This window comes from Chionomys nivalis, chromosome 24 (genome assembly GCF_950005125.1).
Source record: "Chionomys nivalis chromosome 24, mChiNiv1.1, whole genome shotgun sequence".
In the NCBI taxonomy this organism is placed as follows: Eukaryota; Metazoa; Chordata; class Mammalia; order Rodentia; family Cricetidae; genus Chionomys; species Chionomys nivalis.
Window position 1 is genome coordinate 24,542,767 of NC_080109.1, and position 18,445 is coordinate 24,561,211.

The 18,445-nt window shown below is 46.6% G+C and overlaps 1 protein-coding gene across 2 annotated transcripts in view; it reads left to right on the forward strand.

The window, feature by feature from the left end:
• Maml3 (mastermind like transcriptional coactivator 3) overlaps window positions 1–18,445 on the forward strand; it is a 410,584-nt gene that overhangs the window by 226,079 nt on the left and 166,060 nt on the right. For both annotated transcript variants that reach the window (XM_057756958.1, XM_057756959.1), the window contains exon 2: window positions 14,915–16,507. In XM_057756958.1, the coding sequence (XP_057612941.1) occupies window positions 14,915–16,507 (1,593 nt within the window). The remainder of the gene's footprint in view (window positions 1–14,914; window positions 16,508–18,445) is intronic.

The window sequence follows — 18,445 nt, forward strand, 5'->3', positions numbered from 1 at the left end:
AATCTGGCTAGAGACCCCAAGGATCTCCATTTCTGCTTCTCCCTGCTGGGATAACATGTATACACCACTACACCGGGCTTTGTTTATGGGCGTTCTGGTACCCTGGAGTTGAGTTCTCATGCTTGTAAGTCAAACATTTGTCCACTGTGCCATCTTTGGTCTCTCACCGACACATCACATCCCTTTGCTGACTCCTCTTATCTAAGCAATGGTGCCCATTTCCCATCATGCACTCGTCTTGGGTATTCTTGCGCCTACTTTGATTAGACCACCTTATATGTTTGATGGATAACCCTCAAGAACTCACTAGCTCATTTCTAAGGCCACATCTTCAAAAGTGAGAGAAAACTGTGTTGGTATCCGCCACCCCTCCCAAACACTGTGGTGTCCCGAACAAGGCCATCAGTCCCTGCTTTCTTGGGGCCAGTGTATGGATAACTTCATGGTCTTGCTTATTGTAGCTGTGCTTGCTGTTTATTTTGGGCTTTCGTCTTGTTTGTTATAGACAGAGTTTCATGCAGCCCAGCCTGGCCTTGAACTCACTGTGTTGCTTAGGATGCCCTGGAACTTGGATCCTCCAGAGTGTAGGAATTAGACCATACCTGCTTTAGGAGATGCTGGATCTCCCACCCAGGACCTCATACATACAAGATAAGCACTCTATCACCCGAGCCACATTGCTAGCCTTTTAGTTTAGCGACTTTGGGGGAATATATATATATATATATATATATATATATATATATATATGTATGTATATGTATATATATATTGCCCCATAGAAATGCCTGTTGACTATTATGTGTCCCTGCTCATTAAATATGGATGCAGACAGAGTAACCTCTGTGCAGGCAGAGTGTTGCCTCAGTGCTTGTCTGGAGATGAACAGAGCTACCTTTGAGGCCATCTTCTTGGTCTTCTCCTGGACATGGTGAGGGGTCACCCACAAATATTCCCATTTTCAAATTAGAGACTGAAATTGAGAAAAGTTTCACAAAGCTAGGGGTGGCAGAGCTGCCAAGGGTCTCCAGCCCGGGTGCACAGCAGCCAATCAAAGCTGTGACAAAGCTCCTCGGGCTTAATATCAAAAAGAAATTGCTAACTGTGATTCAACGCTCACTTCGCATAATGCGTTTCTGTGACACTTCATAGTAATGAGATAATTACCATGGGTACAGTATTAGAGTATACATATTCCGATAAGTTACAGCTGCGGGAAATCAGTAATGGCCATTAATCAGCCCGTGTTCTTTCTTCCCCAGTCTCAGGCTGGAAGTCAAACCGCAGACTTCCAGCGAGCCCAAGACGGATGCTATCGGCGTCATTTCTGCCATTTAGATGAAGAGTTTATGAATACAATAGAAGCTCCCTAATTCAAACTAATTTGGGGAAAAAGCTTCCTGAATTGAGAAAAATTGGAATTGAAGTATCATGGTAAATATATATCGAGAGTGATATAGTCTAGTATCAAGTGCAATTCAAACTGTTAGTAAATAAACACCCTTGGGGAACTACTCTAATATACGGGAAGAATTTAGGATGTGTGTATCAATTGTTTATTTAAATCTGAGTCTCTGGAGTCCTTGAGTCTTTGAGACTCGTTTCTATCTTAAGTAGGTTAAGCATTTCCCTCATCGTCTTTATTAGACCGATCCTTTTACACGGTAAGCTCTTTGTGGGAAGGGGGAAATATCAGGTTGGCCCTCTTCCAAGTTAGAGCTAAACGCAGTATTATCAGAGTTGAACTTAGCTAGGTGTTATGCATAGCATAACACGGTGCTTATGCATAGCAACAGATGTGGTTGGTTTGCTTGCTTGTTTGAGGCAGAATCTCATTGTGTAGCTCAGGCTAGCCTCTGACTTGTATTGTCTGCCTCGGCCTCCTGAATCCTGGGGTGATAGGCGGTATGTGCCATCACTCTGACCTGATCTATTTTTTTTTTAATATAACCGAAGTGCTAGGGATCAAACCCTAGACCTTGTACACGTTATGTTCCACACTGAGCCATATCCTAGGCCCTTGCCATCCTCTTTTAACCTGGCTGATATCTAGCTATCTAAACATATAGGTCCAGAGCCTTCTTATCACTTAAAGGCATTTATTTAAAACGTTAAATGGAGAGAGAGGAACTGTGTACAGTTATGTTGGTTCTCTGAGCTGCAGCTGCCAGTCAGTGCAACAGTCTCACCCGTGACTAATGTCACCCATGGCAGGACCTCTTCAACACTTGCGAACAAAGTAAGAGTTACCAGCAGGCTGCAGAGTCCTTTGACATCTGAGCCCGGTACAGCTTTCAAATCCTCTGTACCCAGCTCGGCACCTGATACCAGGTGTGCCATCAGGGGGAAAAGATAATCAACTTTTAAATTAATCATGTAATTTACACACTTGGCTTACTTGCGGGATATTTGAAGATACTTGTAATTAAGACTCAAGTATAATTTTTCTCCCCAATATGCTAAAAACGCCTCTGCAGATGAGCCCGTGGCTGCTTGCTTTATACCACGAAGATCTTAGCGAGCGTGGACCTGCCAAGCTCAAGTGTGCATTTGGGTTCACAGTGCCTTCCAGGGTGGTTAGGAAAATAAGCTATTGATCTGGCTCCAGGGCCCGAGGAGAGCCTCTGGAAGCAGGGACAGCTCTCAGAGAGCACGTACCACAGCCCTCTCACTTTGTGTAGAGGAAGGAAGCAGAGGTCTGCAGGGGTCACATAGCTGCTGCCTGGACACATAATTAAGTTTGTTTAGTGGCTGGGCTATAGAGCGATTTGGAAAACACCACATGTGTATTTTTGCTTTTCAAGTTCTTGGCATTCTGTGTTGTGTACACTCGGGGTATTTTTAAATACTGATAACCACGTGAATGCAGACCTCATTTAGTTCAATCTGGCAGTGTGGGCAGTCGCCAGTGAAATCCATTCCGTTGCCTTGCCTAGTGGCTTTATGATCAGTTCCTTTGATTTATGATGCTGCATTGGACAAAAGGTGGCAAAATATTCACTGTGCTTTTTTTTTTTAAAACCCTCCTTTCTTTCCCATTCAAACAACTTCAAAAGTATCTCTCAAATCATCATCTGTTGTTACAATTTTTTTTTTTGAAACTTCTGAAGTGAGAGTGAGATGGAAAAAAAACTGTCCCCGGGGAGTGTTACGAGAGCCATAACTGTGCACAAGTAGGGAGTTATAGGGAATACTATGCAAACTCGATTGTAGCATTCTAGTGGAAACTGCATAAATGAGGCCTGGTCGGCTAGGGTAGAGGTAAAACCACTGGCCTGCTTGGCTTGGCACTACGGCTTTACAGGACATCGACAGCGTGCCACACTCTGCGCAGAAAGTTGACAAACTGTGACCTATGGTTAGCCCTGTGATTTACGCTTGGGCTGTTGAGCTAGAGTGAAGAACCCTTTCTTTTTCTGCCTCGGTTTCCCCTCTGTTGTGTCCCTCTGAGGTCAGGTGTCACTGGGAAGGAACATTCACTCACTCTCAGGGAATAAGTGATATTCTTCAGGGCCTTTTGAGTGTAGCAGATCCACCTCTGCCTGCTCTGAGGGTTGGTCAGGGTTAGAACATTAAAGAGTGAATGGGGAATACTATTATATTGTAATATTTATATTATAATGCTATATAATATAATATTGGTGTGTGTGTGTGTATGTGTGTGTGTGTGTGTGTGTGCATGCACTCCCATGTACCACAACTCACATGTCCACTATGGGCAATTGGTTACTCTCACTCCTATTTGGGTTCCAGGAATCAAACTCATGTTTTCAGGCTTGGTAGCGAATGCCCTAGCCTGATGCTCCATCTTCCCAGCCTTAGCCTGATGCTTCATCTTCCCAGCCCTCTTAAACTGTTTTTGGGCCATAAACTTCGTCAGAGCAATGAGAGAAGTAATGAATCCAGGGAAACAGACGCTTTTAAAAATAAAGCACTGTTAAACTTAGATAAAATAATAATTGTCAACTGTTTTGTTTTTAAGGTCAACTCTGTATTTTGTTGATTTATAACTTGAGAATACCTTTAGGCGTTTCTCTAATCTGCTATACAAGAGTGGTGTTGGATTCTGTATGAGCTGAATCATGTCTTCCCCCAAATTCAGAGGCTGAAGTCCAAAGAGATTGACCAGGTGTGAAGATAGGGCCATTTAAGTTGCAGCCAAGCCCTTAAGGTGGGCCCCCAACAAATATGACCCCTGTCTTTGCAAGAAGAAAAATTGGACACACTCACACAGATGTGGCCTCACAAAGGAGAGACCGTGTGAGGACAGAGGGGAAATGTGGCCCTCTCTATACTAGAGAGAGGCATGTCAGAGAGACCAGTCCTGTTGGCCTCTTGATCTCAAACTCTAGCTGCCAGAACAGTGAAGCTTGGGTTTGTTTTAGCCACTATCTTGGTCAGCATGCTATCCCATGGCAGACACCTGAGAAAAATCAATTTCGAATAAGGAAGGATTGATTTTTGGATTGTGTTTTCAGCAGTATTAACTCGGCGCCATTGTTTGGGCACGTGATGACATAAGACAGCATGTAGGAAGGTGTAGAAGGGGGAGCTTGCTTTGTGCTGGCCGTGAAGCAGGGAGAGGGGGCAGCTCTAGATCGGTTTTACCTCCTGATGGTCCCTCTGCGTCCTAATACTGGTTCAGGCTGGGGACCAGGACTTTAGCATATGGGCCTTTGGGGTGACATTCCACACTAAACTATAGAAGGCAGCCAGCCTGCTATCTTGATATGCAAACCCTAGTAAGGCAGGACGGACCACTGTGAAGATTAACTTTTGGTTACTTATTGTACATTTTTATCACTGTCAAATCAGAAATTAACATCACAAGTAACGATTTCTTCCCCTAATGTCTTCTGAATCAACCCACACTCCCCGACACAAGTCAGTTCTTCATGGTTCCTGAAGCTCCCGCCTCTTTTCCCAAACTCATTATTCCACGTCGCTTTGGCTAAAGGCAGACAGAAGTGCTTGAGGTCTTGCTCACAAATGCCGTTCTTTCTTTTCTGAACAAGATGTGTTCCCACCCACAGACTGAACTGTTGCTCCCTGACTAGGAACTCCTCAGATTCTAGGTTGTGTGTAGATTCCCTTGGGAAGCCTTTCCTCCCTAGACCATGCAAACTCCAAACTACACTGTTGCCTGCTTCTCTGTCGTCTCCATCCTGAATGTCGTTGAGATCAGATGCCCGCTCCTCCACTCCAGAGTGTCCTTCCGGCCCAACGCAGAACCCGTGCCCAGCGAAACCAAAGTCCGGACAAGGTTGTGCAAGAGGGTCCTTTATAGTAGTTATTAAGAGCTTGACCTAACTAAGACCCGGAGAGGACAGGCGTGGGCATGAATCAAATTGTTAGCCTTGTCTGCCAAGGCTGTCGTGGCAAAATATAATACACTAGGCTGTTAAAGCACCAGAAATTTACTCTCTCCCAGGTCTAGAGGACGGAAGTGCAACTCAAGGTTGGAGCAAGGTTGGTGTCTTCTCAGCCCTTGGTGTGGTCTAAGTGTCTTCTAGAACTCAGTGCTGAGACTGTGTCCCCGTGTGCTGTTGATGCTTATCAGTGGGGTCTCTGGAGTTGAGTAAGTCACTCTGCCTGGGATTGGTGTAGACTAAAAGGCTAAAGTTGTTCTCTTTTGCTTTTCTGCCATGCCGGAGACCCAGATGACACCATTCTCTAGGAACAGGGCTCACCAGACCCTGACACCATTCCCTAGGAACAGGGCTCACCAGACCCTGACCCTTCCAGCCTCTTGATCTTCCACTTCCCAGCATTCAAGACTGTGACAAATATATTCCTTTTAATAAATCATCCGGTCTCCGGCATTTTGTTGCAATAGTGCAAGTGGACTAAGGCAGCCACCTCTCTAGAGCTGGCAGGGGATCATTTCTCTGTGTCCTCAAGTGCCCTTTCTGTGTCCCCACATGTTCTTCCCTCTGTGATCTGTGCCCTAATTTGTAAGGACACACAGTCACCACCACCCTAAAGACCTTATTTTACCTTAGTGGCCTTAAAAAAGTCTCCAGACATAGTCACATCTTGGTTCTGGTGGCTGGGACTTAGACATATGGATTGGTAAGTGGTGGGGGGCACTGTTGTCCTGTAACATCGGCCATGAGCAATAGGCTCAGATTTTTACCACTCCTGTATAGCCCTAGTATGGATGTAGGTGACTCCCTGGTGGCTCTTCTCTGGAAATTCCTTTGACGTGAAAATTCCTTAAGAGGTGCGTGTTTTCCTCAGAACAAGATCGTTTGGAACTGAGTATTGTTTTCAGCGGTTGGTGCCGGCTATCACATTAGGAAATCTACACCCCAAAGTCTTATAGAACTGAAATAATGAAGTCACTTCCCAGTTCACTGGCTGCATTACCATGCTCTTGGACGTTCTTCCTCAGGGCTGCCGATCCTTGGACCAGCCAGGAAATTCAGCACCGACCCATTCAGCTCCTACCCTAGGAAATTTAGTACTGGATTCAGAGGTTTCTCACTGGCCTTCCGTGCTCACCCTCTGGAACACAGAAAATTGTCATGGCGCTTTAGAGTGGCCATAGAGGGACTCCGACTTTCATGTCTTAAAGGCTGATAAAGGGTCCCTGCGGGCTCAGGCTTGGCCACTCCCCTTGCATAAATGAAATAGTGCCCGCATAAGTCAGTGAGGTTGTGGAAAAGAAACCGTGTGCCTAAATGACTCTGACTGTTGCTATAACAACAGTACCTCTGTCTAATTTCTTCTGAAAAATGAATTTCAGCTGGGATGAAGCTGAGCAGCCTCTCCCCCACACGGGAAGGCTCAGCTGGCAGACTCCAGGCGGCTGCTGCTGCTGCTGCTGCCACTACTGCTGCTGGGTTGAATGTTGGTGTGTGCTGCCATCCGGCTGGGCATTTCAGCCTTCATATTCGCCCATTTACGAGAACGTGCTTCCTATCGCACGTGTATGTGGCCAACTTACCCTTCCCAGGGGGATTCACTCAGAGAAATCCTCCTAGCCTGCCTTGTGTCCCATGGGTGGAGAAAGGCTAAAGAATCGGTGGTTAAGGGACTTGCTGAGTAAGCCCACGGACCCACATTTGGTCTCCAGCACCCATGTGAAAATCTTGGCTCTGCTCCTCAGTAATTCAAATGTTCAGAGGTGGAAACCGGAAGACACCCATCCCCCTGCCTCCCGCCCCTGAACTTGCAGGGCCAGTCTGTCTAGCAGAATCACCCAGCTCCAGATTCAGTGAGAAGTGAGAGACTCAAAAAAAAAAAAAAAAAAAAAAAAGGCAGAGAGGGATAGAGACTAACAACCGACATCAACATGCCTCTGCATGTGCAGGTCCGTGTACATACATGTACACACGGAAAGACACAGCCATAAAGAAAGTCCAGGCCCTCAGCCTTCATATCTGGAGCTGAAATGGAGGCCCGGGAGTCAGATGCTATCTAGAAATAAGAATCATGTTGTTGGTTTGCTTACTGGCATAGGTTTATGGGTGAGGGGGAGAATATAAGACTCTCTGTGCCCTCATCAGGAGGTGACTCTCGGATGCCCGGGGTGGGGGGGGCACTCACTGTGTGATACAATGACAGCTCACTAGGAAATGGAGCTCTTGACCTCTTTGAGGAAAACCAGAGGATTTTTTTTATAGACCTATTTCAATACTTTTGCATTCCAAAGGGAGATGAATGTGTGCTGGGTTTTATTCAAAAGCATCTCCTCACATCTGGAAGCTGTGGGCTATTTGCATCTCCTAAGTTGGTGCATGACTTCAGAAAGAGAGAGAGAGAGAGAGAGAGAGAGAGAGAGAGAGAGAGAGAGAGAGGATTTCACGAAGGGGCTAAAAACAAAAGTGAGAATTCCTCGTTGAGAAAGAGGACATTTTGAGTAAACAGAGGAATAAAAATATTCTTGGGTCCTACCCAAGGGAAGAAAAGCACAGACCCTCTGTGCAGTGCGTCTCCTCCTCCCTCATCCTTCTCAGAAAACAAACAAACAGAACCCTCGACCTGGCCCTGACTTGCCGCACTTTGGCTCTCCTTGCTTGTGGGAGTCTCCAGCCGGGAATGACACAGATTGCGTCTCCTCTTTTCGTTTGTCCCCTTCCTTCCTGACGGCTCCTCCTTCTCCCTCACCTCCCTCCTTTGTTTCTGTTCAGCTATAAATAAAATCCCATTAGAAAATTCAGAAACTAACACAAGGTCATGCCTACAGGTATGTATGTTTGAACAGAAAATGTATGCCTGACTTCTAGTAAGAACTGCTGGGAGAGGCTCCTAAGGATAGTGTCCTTAAAAGTGAATGCGGTGTGTGTGTGTGAGTGTGTGTGTGTGTGTGTGTGTGTGTGTGTGTGTGTACACGAAGACAGAGCCCTTCCAGGCGCTGACTGGGTTATGACAGCAGCTGCTGGTCCCTGTGGAGCTTTTCCTAAGGAAGCTATTGAGAGCAGGAAGCCGCCGGATGCACAGACCCATTCCCTGCTGATGGTGCCCAGCTGCTGCCCATCATCCTCACTCCTCAAACACGTGATAAACCTGTGGTACCACTGTGGATAGTATTGGCCCTGGGCTGGGGTTCCACGCCCACAATTCTGTGGATAGTTCTGGCCCTGGGCTGGGGTTCCACGCCCACAATTCTGTGGATAGTTATGGCCCTGGACTGGGGTTCCATGCCCGCAGTGCCGTGGATAGCGTTGGCCCTGGACTGGGGTTCCATGCCCGCAGTGCCGTGGATAGCGTTGGCCCTGGACTGGGGTTCCATGCCCACGGTGCCGTGGATAGCGTTGGCCCCTGGGCTGGGGTTCCATGCTCGCAGGCCTCTCGTGGGGTTCTCTGATATTCTTGATGCCCACTAAGGGCAAAGCCCCTTGGAGGGAGATCCCATTTTTCCCAAAGCATTTCAGAATGGGGATTTCTAAATTTTCTGAGTGTCTCCTCCAGAGACCCAGCATTTTCAGCCAAACAGGTTCACTACCAATTCTGCAATCAGAATTTTAGTCTCTGGGTCTATGTGTGCTAGGTGTATGTCTTAGGGTTTCTATCGTTGTGGAAAGACACCATGGCTGCAACAGCTCTTATAAAGAAAAGCATTTAATTAGGTGGCTTCCAGTCTCAGAGGTTTAGTCTGTTAGCATGGCGGGACATGGTGGCATGCAGGCAGACATGGTGCTGGAAAAGGAGCTAAGAGCTAATATATTTTACTCCACAGGAAGTGAGCTGTCTCACTCAGGATAGCTTGAACATATATGAGACCTCAGGGCCCACTTCCACACTGATACACTTCTTCCAACAAGGCCACACCTATTGCAACAAAGCCACACCTCCTAATAACTCACTCCCTATGAGCTTATGGGTACAGTTACATTCAAAATGCCACAGTGTGTATGGCAAATAGTTATATCGTCAGATTTTTTTTAAGTTTACGTATAAAGTTGTTTTCTCTCTAATTGCTGAGAGTGTGTGAGATAGGCAAGGGCTTCACAAGTTAGGTTATGGTTTTCTGTTTTCTTTCTGATCTGTTCGACCAGTTGGGAAGATCTCTTTCAAACAACCTTTGTCAGCACCTTTGTGGATGAGTTTGTCTTCTGATGTGGTCCGTGCTCTTAGAAATGGGTTGACCCTGAAGCCACTGGCACAGAACCCACAGAGATGCATAGTGACCTTCCCCATCCATTGCTAGTGTGGTATGGGTGATGGCAACAGATCTTACCATGTATATACATATCTTTTCATGAAGATAGTGGAAATTCATCAATCTTGCATTCAATTCATGATCCCCTGAGGTCAGGAAGATCTCACTCTAGAGTACAGTTCCCTGGCTCCCCTTATGAGATGCCCTAGAGCAAGTAAGAAATAATCTGTGTCTTTGGGAGTGTGTCTTTAAAAATCTCACCACAGACTCTGAAATATCAGAATCCAGCAGTCCTACCCAGAATAATAAAGACTAGCTAGGAACTGCCATCTCTCTTCCCAAGTTCAGCGATCCTGGACCATTTCTTATGAAATCGGGAAGACAGCAGTGAGAGTTTCTTTGAACCTGAAGGAACCGTGTTAGTCTAAAGAGGAAAAGATCTTCTCACAATGAACATCACTTGGCTCAGGGGACACCACAGGCTCTGCTAGGAATGGACTTTGCTATGTCGTTAGAGATTGCCATCCTTTTCTCTGTAACAGGTGCCACCCGCCCATTCCCTTCCACGTCCCCGAAAACACCATCTCTTTCCCAGTGTAAGACCGTCCGCCCCATTGGCACAAGGGTCTGCTGTAAGGATAACTGTTATCCTTTGTGACCATATGTACTTTGTAACTTAAAGGCACAGCAATTCATTCAGAAACTGTTTTATTAAACCAGGCTAAATGAGGCCATTCCCACACACATACATGATACACTTCAAGCATCTTCTCCCCTTCCCTCCTCCCCGCCCCCTCTCATTGGTCTGCTTTCATGTTATCTGTTTATATGTGATTTTCTGTACCTGTATATAAAGTCTGGTACCCACAAATAAGGAAAAGCATGCAATATTTGACTTTTGGAGAGTGGATGTGTTTATTCATGTAGCATAATAATCTCTAGTAGCATCTATCTACCTTCAAATGTTTTATTTCCTTCTTCTCTATAGCTGAAAAATACCCATATTCATTTTCATATTCTCTGTCTGTCTGTCTGTCTGTCTCTCTCTGTCTCTCTGTCTCTCTCTCTCTCTCTTTCTCTCTCTCGTGTGTTTTGTAGTGTATATGCCATGCGCCTGTGCCATAGCACACATGTGGAGATCAGTGGACAACCTCTGGGTGCCTTCTCTCTCCTTCCACCATGTAGGTCCTGAGAATCCACTTAAGCTGTCAGGCTTACAATAGGATTTTTTTTTTTTTACCCACTGAGTCATATAACCAGCCCTATATCACATTATTTTTTTTTAATCTATTTCTCTGTTGAAGGGTTGTTTCCATATCACAGTGTTGTGGATAACCTGCAATAAACAATGGTGTGTAGGTATCTGTTATTACCACTGTGGATCTGGGACACACAATACACTCACGGGCACACACCATTCTGTCCCTCTCAACCTCTGGTTTTCTCCTCTCTCGCTTCCTCTGCCTCATCTATATCCTGTAATTTAACATGAACGCCAGCTATCAAGCCACACTGCAGAGAGGAGGCCATCTCTAGAGCATTCTGGAAGGGGAATTATCGTCTCCAGAGCACTTGACACCTGATAGCAGCCCGTATTGTCACAGGCATTAGCTGAACGGCACACTTCAGCTCCTGGCAGCTCAGCTCCCCTTAACGGGAGAAAACATCTCTATGGAAGCGCTGTAACATGGAAACAAAGGGGCTAAGCCTCGCTGAAGCTTCCGTGCTTGTTCACAAGAGCACAGTGTACCAAGAGGTTTTCCTCTCTGGCAAGCAAGAGGGCCGGAATCTTGTTGAGATAGGCAATTGGAGCTGAGATTGACCCGAGTCCCTAAGAGTGGGAACTTCCGGGACGATTGCCCGTGCGCAGCCAAGGAGTCTCCTGCTCACTGAACAAGCTGCTCCTCAGCTTCTCAAACACACAGCCCGCTCCGTGGCTCCCTCCTCACAGCCCATTCTCCCACGAGGGTCATAAAGAGGGAATTAGATTTTCAGAGACCACCTTTCTATAAAACAAAGGATGATGAGACAGAGAGAATTGATGTGAAGATTGCTCTGCTGTTTTGGACATAACAAAACCAAACAAAAACCATGGCATAGCATCTTCGATGCCGTCCTTCTCACACTCCCTAATACTGATATTATATATGTGTGTGTGTGTGTGTGTGTGTGTGTATACACACATATATACATGCAGTGGGAACATGAAGCCCCCAGGGAAACGAATCTACGGCACAGGCCCTTTCAGGCGATATGCTAGGAGTGTACTTGGTTTGAACCTGAACAACGCTGCCTCCCCTGTTCTACAATCTAGGACACGCATGCATTAGCAGCACTTGGACTCCGGCTTGAATTGCAAATTTGATTTTTTTTGTTGTTGTTCATATTAAGAAAGCTACTCCAGATGCTTGGGAAACATTACGGTTTGGCCAGCTAGGGAACAGAAATATTGTCATTATACCTATCTGTGTCTTGAAAATTCAGGAAGCTTTCTGTCCCCATGGCAGTCGTGACTGAATTTTAAAAATAGTATAGCTAAGGCCGTAGTGAGTGCTGCGTGAGTCCCACGTGCAAAATTACGTGTTTGCACATTATCTCCTGTGAACTCACCCTCACAGTAATTCCGTGAGCTAAGTATTACTAGCCCGTTTGGGAAGCCATGAAACAAAACTTGGGACAATTTATAGACATTTCTCTAAATTCATCCTCTGAGCGTCAGCTGGGAGCTGCCAGGGGCTCAGAAGCAAGCAGAACAGAAAGCCGTCAGTGTGGCTGTTCTGGTACCGCGTCCATCCACTCCTGAGTACAGAACGCCCTGTCAGTGCGTGGGTAGGGGGATCTCAGTGTGGCCATTCTGGCACCGCGGCCATCCACTCCTGAGTACCGAACGCCCTGTCAGTGCGTGGGTAGCAAGATCTTGAGCCTCCGTCTCACTCCAGGGCCTTGCTCTTATTTCTATAATGCTGGGCTCTCATGGTTTGCCTGCTTAACTTCTTAGAGGTGACTGAGTTCCCAAGCATACCCGTTGGCTTGCCTTTGAAGCCTTGGCCACCCATGTTTTATAGGGGCAACAAGTGGAGCCTCTTTATTTTTCAACCCTGTTCATCCATCACATGACCTAGAGCAGAATCGTGGGCCTGTGAGTCCTAAAATAACATCAGATTCATTTTTTAGGACAAGAACTCATTTTCTGAGGCGTAACATCCCTTCGGAGGTACCCGGGCCTCATTTCTGTGAGGCCTTTAAGCTGTGACACTTGACTCTGTCACTGTGTTTGAAGTTACATACATTCAGACACCTGTCATACTGATGATCCAAACCGCGGCTTTCTGGTTTACTCCATGAATAACGTTACTTCCTAGCATTGGTCTCCTAACGTGATGAATTGAAGCATCATTCTATCTGAAATCAAGTTCCAGGGTGGCCCAGTTAGGTCCCTGTTTTCAGCTTGTTCAGGAGCCTCAACTGAGTGATGAGGACAGGTGCTGGTTTGTAACTAAAACTAAGATTTGAGGGGAAAGAATTAGATAAGAGTTTGGCTCAAGGTCCCCTTTGACTCTGCTTGCATTAAAGGAACGGAGTTCTCTGCTTCCAGCAAAGTGTGTACTCTTTGAGACCCACATCACCAGGTTGGTGTTAGGACCCGCGGGGCTCCTCTAGAGCCGCACCAATGTTACAGCATGCAGCACCTCTCGTCCAGAGGATCTCTAAAACACAGTGTCTCGGCTAAGAACGGGGTTCCCAGGTAGAGGAACTGTTCTCGACCCCACCCTGAACCACCTTGGCCTCTGTTTATTATTTGGTAGTGTGTTAAATCCATATTCATAAGACCTTTTCGCTGCTCTGGCCACTATGGCAAGAGAATGGAGCCAACCCAGTTGTCCATCAACAGATAAGCGGATGATGAAACTCCGCTACGTACATAAAATGGAATACTATCCAGCTCTTAAAAGAATGAAATCACGAAACTAGCAGGGAGATGGACTTTGAAAGGTATAAAACTGGGGCTGGAGCGATGGATCAGAGGTTAAGAGCACTGACTGCTCTTCCAAAGGACCCAGGTTCAATTCTCAGCACCCACATGAAGCTCACAACTGTCTGTAACTCCAGTTCCAGGGATCTAGCACCCTCACACAGACATGCATGCAGGCAAAACCCCAATGTACATAAAAATAAATAATTAAATAAATCTTTTAAAAAAACACAAGAAAATATAAAACTAAGCGAGGGTTACCCATTCTCAGAAAAGAATGCATGTTTTTCCTCATGGGAATCTATTGTATAATGTATACATGTGTATGTATGAACAAATGTGTATGTGTGTATAAGGACAGGAAAGGCTGCTATTTGGAGACGAGAAGGGACAAAATGCAGGTAAAGTCACAAAAGGATGTAAAACTAATTGCTTTTCTAGTTTGGACACTCTGCCTGATTTTTTGGTTTCTTATGGTGGATAAGTGCATAATGACGTAACTGATAATGAAACCTTAAAACCCAAAGACACTGCCGCAGTTTCTGACTGTCTGCTTTAACTGTGTGGTTCATTGAGGCCTGTAGACTTTGGGTCTGGGCAAATGCTATGTTGATCTCTCTGTGTGTATTTTTTTCAGTTTGCAAGCTCATTACGATAAACTGATTTTTAAAAAAGTCATTTTTAGTGTTCTTCAAAGTATTGTTGATTTAATTCCTTGATAGGGAATTAATTTAATTCCTTCTATTATGAAAGAGTTTTAAGAATTGGTGATAGAGGTGTTTGAGTTCACCTCTCAAGTGTGGACTTTTTCTCATTTGGAAAATGCTTACGGGTGACCCTTACCCTGTGGCCTTTACCCTGCATATCTCTCGGTTCTCCGAACTCTGCTACTAGATGAAGCCTTTACTCACATTTTGAATCATGGTATCACCTGATTTTGAAACTAGAAGCATCCGTTTCTCTTTGTGTGCTTTAAAACACTTAAACTGAAGTTCATGGGCCAAGGATTATTCATCATAGCATCTGAGTTCCATTCCAAAAACCTATGAAAAACAACCAAAAGCAACTTATAATCCCAGCAAGGAGGCAAGTGGGTAGGCCCCCGGGACTCACGGGCCAGCCTCACCTCGCGGGTGTGCTCCAAGCCAATGAGACAACCTGTCTCAAGCCAGGGTGGGCAGTGTCCAAGGTTGTCCTCCGCACACGTGTGTCCACAGGTGCGTGTGTATATACACAGCATGTGTACACACAAAGGTAGGTCCCAACAGTGCACATCACAGTGTTTAAGAGTTCAATCTAGGGTTACGTCATCTCTTCTCTCATTTCTTTTCCAGCTCCAAGAGACAGTGAAAAGGAAGCTAGAAGGGGCTCGATCACCACTTAATGGGGACCAGCAGAATGGAGCCTGTGATGGGAGCTTCTCTCCAACAAACAAGCGCATTCGCAAGGATCTTCCCACGGGGATGGAAGCCATCAACAATTTGCCCAACAACATGCCCCTGCCTTCAGCTTCGCCCCTTCACCAACTTGACCTCAAGCCTTCTTTGCCCTTGCAGAACAGTACAGCTCACCCTCCTGGGCTTCTAGACAACTTGGGTAAGAATGGCAGGCTCCCCGAGATTAAACTCCCCGTCAATGGCTGCGGGGATCTAGAGGACAGCTTTGCTATCTTGCAAAGCAAGGACCTCAAGCAGGAGCCTCTTGATGACCCTGCCTGCATAGACCCATCAGAAACGTCACTTTCCAATCAGAACAAGCTGTTCTCCGACATTAACCTGAATGACCAAGAATGGCAGGAACTAATAGACGAACTGGCCAACACGGTTCCGGAAGATGACATCCAGGACCTGTTCAACGAAGACTTTGAGGAGAAGAAGGACCAAGAATTCTCACAGACAACCATGGAGACCCCACTCTCCCACGAGAGTGCAAGCATGAAGAGTGATGCTTCTCATTCTCCTTTTGCGCACGTCTCGATGGGATCGCCCCAGGCCAGACCTTCATCTTCCGGTCCTCCCTTTTCTACTGTCTCCACAGCCACTAGCTTGCCATCTGTGGCCAACACTCCCGTGGCTCCAAACCCTGCCAGCTCACCAGCTAACTGTGCCGTCCAGTCCCCCCAAACTCCTACGCAAGCCCACACTCCGGGTCAAGCCCCGCCGCGGCCTGGCAACGGCTATCTTCTTAATCCAGTCTCGGTGGCGGTATCTGGTTCAGGGTCAGGCTCGGTGGCAGGGCCCAGCTCTGACATGTCCCCGGCAGAGCAGCTCAAACAGATGGCTGCCCAGCAACAACAGAGGGCCAAGCTCATGCAGCAGAAGCAGCAACAGCAGCAGCAGCAACAGCAGCAGCAGCAACAACAGCAGCAGCCGCACTCAAATCAGACTTCCAGTTGGTCTCCCTTAGGGCCTCCGTCAAGTCCATATGGAGCAGCTTTCACTGCAGAAAAACCAAATAGCCCAATGATGTACCCCCAAGCCTTTAACAACCAAAACACTATAGTGCCTGCAATGGCCAACAGCCTGCAGAAGACGACCATAAACAACTACCTCCCCTCCAATCACATGAATATGATGGGTCAGCAGCCAAATAACTTGGGTGCAAACTCCTTAACCAAACAGCACAATATTCTCACCTACGGCAACACTAAGCCCCTGACCCATTTTAATGCGGACTTGAATCCGAGGATGACGCCCCCCATGGCCAACCCCAACAAAAACCCCTTGATGCCCTACATCCAGCAGCAGCCTCAGCAGTCCCAGCCCCAGCCGCAGCCGCAGCCTCCCCAGCAGCAGCCGCAGCCTCCACCACAGCTGCAGGCTCCCAGGGCGCATCTGAGTGAGGACCAGAAGCGCATGCTTCTCATGAAGCAGAAAGGAGTGATGAATCCACCCATGGCCTACGCTGCGCTTCCAGCCCACGGTCAGGTAAGTGAGCCGTGGCGCACGGTGGCAGCCGTTCCTATACCCATGCCAGGCTGTCCTGTGTGTACCATGGGTGCCAGGCTTGGCCTGAAAGGAGCCCAATAACCAGCAGGAATCCTCTCCGGTATATCTTTGTGTGGTTTCTTCTCAGAGGTGGAGAAAGAGAGGTTCAGTAAAAACCTTTTTTGTACGTGGATGCCTAGGGACCCAACATCCTATTCCTGACTGCTGTCAACAAAATTTTAAATTATGTTCCATTTTCCCTGTGAGGAAAGCAGGCGACAGAAGTCACATGACCCAATGTGTCATACCTCTGTAGTTTTCTTCCGGTTCATTAGCCAAGGAGTGATAGGAGGTCAGGGGTCCTTGGGCCTCCCTCTCAGCGTTTTATACCGCCTAGATGAACCATCGGCTGTCTTAACAGGTGATGAATGATGGAAAATATGGACTCTTGGCCTTCAGAAATCAGAGAGTGAAGTGGAGAGGGGATCTTGTAGGGCCATTGAATGTTTAAACATTTGCCATTTTGCCAGCAACAGTTGGATTTCTCAGTCACATGATTTAGGAGTATGAGCATCTCTGTCTGAGGCATTCAGCTCAATTTCAGCAAGAGTTGCTAGTTTATTCGTAGGGGAGGGTGTGAGAGTGGGGAGGTGAGGTCTTTACTTGCAGTTGCTGTCTGTGCGTCCTTCCTCGTGGAATGCTGACCGTGTCCTGTAGACAACTCTGCGTTTTGTGGCTACCACTTGTGTCCCCCATTCTCTACCCCCAGTCCCCAGCTTGATGGGAGCTACCAGGCTGGAGTCGGTGCTGGCCCGCGTAGACAGGCCTGAGCTCTGTGGCTTCAGTCTTGTCCCTCACAGCCTTCTAAACCCCAAACCTCATAGTGTCTTCTTGTCTCCACATGCCAACTTGATCTAAAGAAATCCTATCTGAGTAAAGAAAAGTGTGACTAGGTTTTACATCAGCTGCAACTGCGAGCCAGTAGGAAACATCTTTGAAATGTGGACGCTGATATTTTAATAATGATTTCATTAAAATATATAAATTTCTATCAATGGAAATGCAACCCTTTATACACTTTAACATTAAGTTCAGAAGCAAGCAAACACAGAGGCAAACATGCAAAGATGCTTTGGGGAGCCCAGATGCATCATGAGGTTTATGAGATTGCATGCCGTCAAATGATCCGTTGTTAATCTTAATACAAATTATGCTTCTGCTCGGGCTGTTTTTAATGCCAGTATTTCTTCTGAGCCAGACCAAAGATGATTAATTCCAACTTGCATGTTCTGCAGACATGTGGGTATGATGATACCCCTCCGTCCTCCGAGACCCTTACTAACCCCTTCCTAAGTAGGCTAGCTAGAAACAAAGTCTTTGCTGGAACAAGGTGTGTTTTTGTTTAGGGTGTTTGTTTGCTTGTTTGTTTGTTTTAGGGATCATTTGGTGTTCTAGTGCTTGCAAGTGGCTCCCTGAGGCCTTGGGCTGGAGGGGTCATATTTTGAAAGGGCTTGGTCAGCTGAAGCAGCATCTGGATTAAATCTGCATGGAGCATACCTTCCATCTCAGAGGTGCTCTCAGGGTGGACAGAATCCTTCCTGGCAAGGGCTCCTTAGAACAACTGCTTCTTAGTGCAGAGCGGCAGGCAAACATAGCTGCTTTTCTGTTGACGTAGTAACAGCCTCCAGTTTGAAACAAGTTTCGAGATACTTACATAAGCGTGTGAGTGTCTCTCTGCAAACACACCATTTCCAGTGTTGATCTGATTGTGAACCGGTATTTTCGTAGCTCTCAATGTAGTCATTTATGCTGTGGGTAGGCACGGGGCACAGACTCTGACATGGGTTACGGACAAACACCAAATGTTAGTCCTTGCTGTTTTCTGCCTTGCTGGTAGAATTCTGTTTGGCCTTGTCAGGCCCAAAAGACCATGACCAA